Below are 5,793 nucleotides of genomic sequence, written 5' to 3'. Positions count from 1 at the left end.
GTCAGCCGACTTTTTCCTTAGTCGGCATTTTCCATTCATTTCATCTTTTGACCCCATTTTCAATTTTTTGATTTTCATGGCTTCATTTGATCACTACGTGCAGATCTGTCCTCACTAATTATAACCCTTGATCATATTTTAATTGCATTCTCTCTCTTCCAATCTCAAGACTCAAAAAGTGGCAGCCTTTTTGTTCATTCTCCATTGCACTGAAACTGTTTGATGATTTGCTTCTGAGAAAGAGGGTACAAAAACAGAGGTATATGGTTGATTGGTTTCTGGGTTTTTGTTTTCTCCACTGAATTTGTAAGAATTTGCTCCTTTTAATTGTTATTAATTTGTAAATTTGGTAATTTTTCATGGGTTTTGTACTTTTGTTTGGTGGGGTTTAGAATTTGCAGACATATTTGATGATGGATTTTGGAAATTGTGATTTTATTATCATGTTCTTTCTTTTTTTGATTGATCATGTTAGAATTTCCCTTGTTCAGATTGATGTTTGCATGGATCGTAATTGAGGAAGTTTTGTTGCTTTCTAGATTTTGATCCCACATGGGATTTGTGTTTGATTTACTGTTGCATTGACAATTTGACATCATCTTGCATGAAGGATGTTATTTGGTGATTTATATCTTAGTTTATAAGCTATTATATCGTTTATTGTGCAACCATGATCATGTTGTATTTGAAAGGAACTTTATTAACAGCTAGCTTATGTAGATAGTGAGTTTGGGTTTTAAGATTGATGATGTATGATCTGATCTCTGTTATTGTTTTCTTGGTTCATTAGAACATGTGCTTCAGCTTTCCACCGGCGTTACTAAATTCAACTTGGGTCAGTTAGCGTGCTTCAGCTGTTTTTGTTTCTGTTTTGTGCTTTGCATATGATTTTGTAATCTGCTGGGATGGACAGAATATTTAGATTGTCTTCAGAATCACAAAAACATCGTAGGTCATTTAGGACGGTGTTGGCATCAGCTCTACTTGAATGGGTGCTTATTTTTATGCTTCTTGTTTATGGGCTATTTGGTTACTTGATCACAAAATTTGCTCGTTATTGCGAACTGCCTCTCCCTTGTTTGCTATGTTCAAGGATTGATCACTTTTTTGGAAGTGAAAAGGTTGGATTTTATCGGGATATGATATGTGGAAAACACAAGTTGGAGATCTCATCTATGGTCTACTGTCATTTTCATGAGAAGCTTGTTGATGTTCGTGGGATGTGTGAAAGCTGTCTCTTCTCTTTTGCTACAAAAGATAAATCCAATGCTGAAACATACAGGTTATTAGTTGGTAAGTTGGGAGGAGAAGATCTTAGTGGCGTTGATGATGACTCAGTAATTAATGATCAGAAGACAGAGGGCTTGAACATGAAGCATTGTTGCTGTTGCAATGAGCTGTGGACATCAAGAAATCATGCCCAAACATTGATTCAGACTAAATCGCTTGGGTTTGATGACACCGATCCTGACTTGCCTATGAGCAGGGAAATTTGCCAAGATCTTATCGATTTGAAAAAGGAAACTAAGTCACAGCAACGATCTACTGAGAGTGGAAGAAAAACTGAGGTTTTTTTGGATCAATTTGGATACACGGAGCTGAAAGTCACCTCTGATGCTGAATCAGATATTCAGATGTCTGATGCTGAAGACTCAAGACCATTGATGTCTCATGATCCTTTAAGAGACATCATATTAGATTCTACACCAATTGAAACCTTTGTTTCTGTATCCGAAGATGATCTTGTCTGTGCCATGCCAGTTGATTTAAAAATTAAATCACCTGAACGCTCAAAAACATTACATCTGGCGCAATCCAACATCATCGATCTCCATGACGACCCATCAGTAGCACCTGCTTCTGCTATTGGTCATGGATTGGAAGAACTTAATTGGCAAGAGATTCATAATCTTGATACATCTGCAGCAACAGATCCAAAACCTTTGAATGATGTGTTGAAGTCACAAAATGATGGAAATGTCTTTATCAGCACTCCAGTTGATGGATGTAAGTGGAGAAGATTTGTTCCTTGTATTCTCCCTAATTATCCTATTTTAAGTTGTTATCTTTATCGCAGTGCTCTATATAATTACCCCTCCCCCCCCCCCCCCCTTCCTCTGGTGCCTCTTATTGGTCCTTGTGAAATTTTGAGATGAAAGTAATTGGAAAATTAGAAGAGAACTAATACCACTTAGTTAGTTTGTTACTATAGTGTCAGCTCATTGTGACAATGTTTAGTTCATACTCTTCATAGCGTTAATTCACTTGAAATAAATTTGAGTTGCTGTGTTTCATAGGGTTTAACGAATTTTACCATATAATTTCTTTCCACCTGTATCAGTTTTAAGCAGAAGATTTTTAATAAACTGACATTGTTATTATATCAGAGAATAATGAACACGTAATCTGGAAATCTCTGAAGTGAGATATTTTGTGACGGAGGGACTAGGAAGCATATCTTATTGTCTGCTTCTTGCCTTAGGCTTGCCAATATCCACAGGTGTTCCTGGCTTATTAAACCCTGATACCTCTGACTTGCATAAGTGGTGGATGAACTATATAGCGCTAAGGGTAGACACTTGTATACCCTCTGTATAAGGCTCTAGCTTGCTAGCAATTCCTTTGCTCCACACTTAACCTATCTCCGGAAGGTCATGGGGTCTAAGTTCACAATAGACTTAAGTTTTCTGTTTTACTTTTCTAATATTTCCCCTTTTTTAATTTGCTCAGTTTTTTAATACCTTTTTTCTTTTCAAATGGGTATTACTTATGAGCTATACCATTGTTTTAGTTTCAGAGGGCATTTATTAAAACAAAATTGAACTATAATATTTTTATAATTGTGCTCACCCTACTTGACAATCCTGGATCTGCTACTGCTTGCAGCAAATATTGGAGATGGAATTGTGGAGGAAAAGGTGGATGTCAACGACTTAAAGGACTTGGAAATTAAAGAATCTGGCAATGCGGAAGCATTGGGACATGGAACTGACAAAATTAAGGAGTTTGAGAGCTTGCAAAGTGATACATGTCTTAACAGCTCAAAGGCAAGGACTGAACATAAGGATGGTGGCTTGCAAAAGCCTAGTCATCTAGATCTTGGTGATGCATATCAGCTAGCTATTAGCAGCAAGGGTAGGCAGTTGTCTGGTAAGCTGGCCGAGCAGCTGGCTGGAAAGGACTCACCAAGAGTCAGTGCAGATTTAAAAATTTTGCTCTCACAATTGTCTCGAGGATCTGAATTTCTTTACAATGATATATTGAGCCCTGGGGTTTCTAGGAATCTTGATGAGCTCAAGGCTTATGATTCATCTACTTTTGTTGGGATGAAACTTTTGCAGAAGAGGCGCTCACTTGAAAGAAATGATTCTAAGACTTCCCTTGATAGAAATGAATCTGGAGTAGACTCGTTGGACTTTAGTATTGTTAGTGAAATTGAAGGAGAAAGTGAACTTGATCGGTTGAGACGGCAACTTGAGCATGACAGAAAGTTATTGATTGCTTTGCTGAAAGAGTTGGAGGAAGAAAGGAATGCTTCTTCTATTGCTGCAAATGAAACAATGGCAATGATCCAGAGACTACAGGAAGAAAAAGCTGCCTTGCAAATGGAAGCCTCACATGACCTAAGGATGATGGAAGAGCAAGCTGAATATGACATGGAAGCTCTAGATAAGTACAATGACCTTGTAACAGAGAAAGAGAAAGAGATTCAAGATTTAGAAGCAGAGCTTGAGTATTACCGTACCAAATATCCGGATGAGTCACTTTTGGAGAATGTTGGGGATTCGACTTCAAATGCATGTACTACTGACAGTGAGAAAAGTAGAGGCGCTCCTAACAATTGTAATGCCTTGGCTGAAAACACTAAGATTGGTTCACAAGATCAATTGTTAGTAATTGAAGATGAGAGGAAATATATTTCTGAGTGTCTAATTAATCTGGAGAAAAGGCTTAGTGCTTTCTGCTGCAATAAAGCATACTCAGACTTGACGAATTGTGATCAATCAGAAGAACAAGGGAAGGATTCATGTGAACCGAAGCTGTTTGAAAGGAGTCAAGTGAAGATAGAAACTGATGAGGATGGCATAATATCAGAAAATGTTGGCTTCATTCCCACAGGAAGCCATCAGACTCTAGTAAGACGTGCTCATTCATTTAAGAAGTCCAAGTCTGCTGGAGCTGAACAAGGAGCAGTTATGCTTAAGGAAGCTGATATTGTAGCACTTGCTAATGAGGTATCCAGTCTTAGTGAGAGATTACAAGCACTCGAAGCTGACAAATCTTTTATTGAGCGTTCTATCAACACACTTAAAAATGGAGAGGAAGGCCTAATACAGGAGATTGTATCTCACCTCCGAGAATTACGAAAGATTGGGGACAGAAGAAATGTTAAATTTCACCCACTAGAAAGGTTAGTGCTTTATTGACATTCTTCGTGTCATGTTTATGTCTGTTTTCTTGCATGAGAGGATTGGCCCATTAGTAAAAACCTGAAATTGTGTTGGGACCAAATTACCTTTTATGTTGATCTTGAGTTCCACTATAATCTTGAATCTTTCCTTGAAATAGATGTGTTCCCCTATAGCTAGGAATCTATGTAAGTATTTACGTATCGATATTATGTGCTGCTTATCCTCTGCATTTAGCTGAACCCTGTTTCTGTTTTTTAGAGAACTCTGAAATCTGAAAAATGGGGCTTCTTAATGTATCTGCTTTACCTGTACTGAGCTCAAAGATAATTTTTTTAATTGTAAAAATCAAAGTTTTGAACACATCCCTTCAAGCTAAGTCAAATGCCTTGTAATGGCCTGTAGTCTGTGTTTTAAAATTACACCCTCTGTCCCTTTTTCTTTTCTTTTGCTCTTTAACCATAAGGCAGAATACTTGATTATAAAAATTTGAGGAAATGAACTTGATCTTGCATAATGAAGTTCAAGCCATGGGCGCATTCAGTCGTGCTTTGGTGAAATACTTTTTATCACATCTCAAAATTTGGATCTTTGCTGTAAAATTTCTAAACTCACTTCTGGTCCTTTTAAATATAAAATTCAACTGTTTGATTTCTTCCTTGGAAGTAATCAATTGTCAATTTGTATTTCTTCAACGGTGCAACACTGTAACCATCTCCTACTAGCCATTTTGTAAATTTTAATGAAGCTTTGACTCTACAGACTTGTTGTATAGCACATGGTAATAGATTAGCTAGTGCTGAGTGGTTTTGCATTAGTTTATTTAAAAGCATTCTAAGATAGTACCTGTGACTATTAATCCCCGATCAAAAGGAATTTTCTTGACTCAACATATTTTTGCAAGTATTGTTGAAATGGGCACTTAACTTGTCTCTTATCTTTCAGGTAATCATGGCAGAGGTTCTATTATGCTCATCTGACCAGTGACCACTATAAACATTGCAGCGGAAGCGTAAGCCAGTGTCTTTCATATTTTAAAAATCAAAAGAATTGAATCACTTGTTCACCTCTGGGGCGTATATATATCTCAGCTTGAAGAGTTCCATCTTGCAACTAATTTTTTTGTGCATAGTTTTTGTTTTTCCATTATATTAATTTCTTCTTCTCGGTCTTTTTGTTGTTATGATGATAGTGTTGAATGTATGATAACTATGAATCATACTCTTGTTACTAGATTTTAGAAGTAAAAGAGGAGATAGAGAGCTGTTGTATACTTGCATTGTTTAATTTATGGGTGATAAAGTAAGCAGAATACATAAAGGTTGCCTGCTTGCCAACCTTGTATATTAACACTATTACCGAATACACAGAGAGTTTAGTTTTG

General features: G+C 36.9%; 1 protein-coding gene across 2 annotated transcripts; it reads left to right on the top strand.

The window, feature by feature from the left end:
- On the top strand, positions 1-5,793 carry LOC145605082 (myosin-binding protein 1-like). Of its 2 annotated transcripts, none has more exons than XM_081661100.1 (4): positions 1-259; positions 791-2,007; positions 2,887-4,411; positions 5,355-5,793. In XM_081661100.1, exons 2-4 carry the CDS (start codon positions 906-908, stop codon positions 5,356-5,358), a joined length of 2,631 nt encoding a protein of 876 aa, XP_081517226.1. In that variant the 5' UTR covers positions 1-259; positions 791-905; the 3' UTR covers positions 5,359-5,793. The 2 variants fall into 2 exon arrangements, with proteins under 2 accessions (XP_081517226.1, XP_081517225.1); XM_081661099.1 differs by having other exon boundaries at positions 1-306.

The sequence above is a fragment of the Chenopodium album genome, chromosome 22 (genome assembly GCF_948465745.1).
Source record: "Chenopodium album chromosome 22, dcCheAlbu1.1, whole genome shotgun sequence".
NCBI lineage: Eukaryota > Viridiplantae > Streptophyta > Magnoliopsida > Caryophyllales > Amaranthaceae > Chenopodium > Chenopodium album.
The sequence above is the reverse complement of the archived record's forward strand: the minus strand, read 5'-3'. Positions and strand labels throughout refer to the sequence as shown.

Excerpts from the sequence above, each read along its gene's own strand:
- LOC145605082 (XM_081661100.1), top strand. The coding sequence starts at position 906 with ATGGACAGAATATTTAGATTGTCTTCAGAATCACAAAAACATCGTAGG. Across the intron at positions 2,008-2,886 it reads CAGCACTCCAGTTGATGGAT|CAAATATTGGAGATGGAATT; the intron begins GTAAGTGGAGAA and ends TACTGCTTGCAG.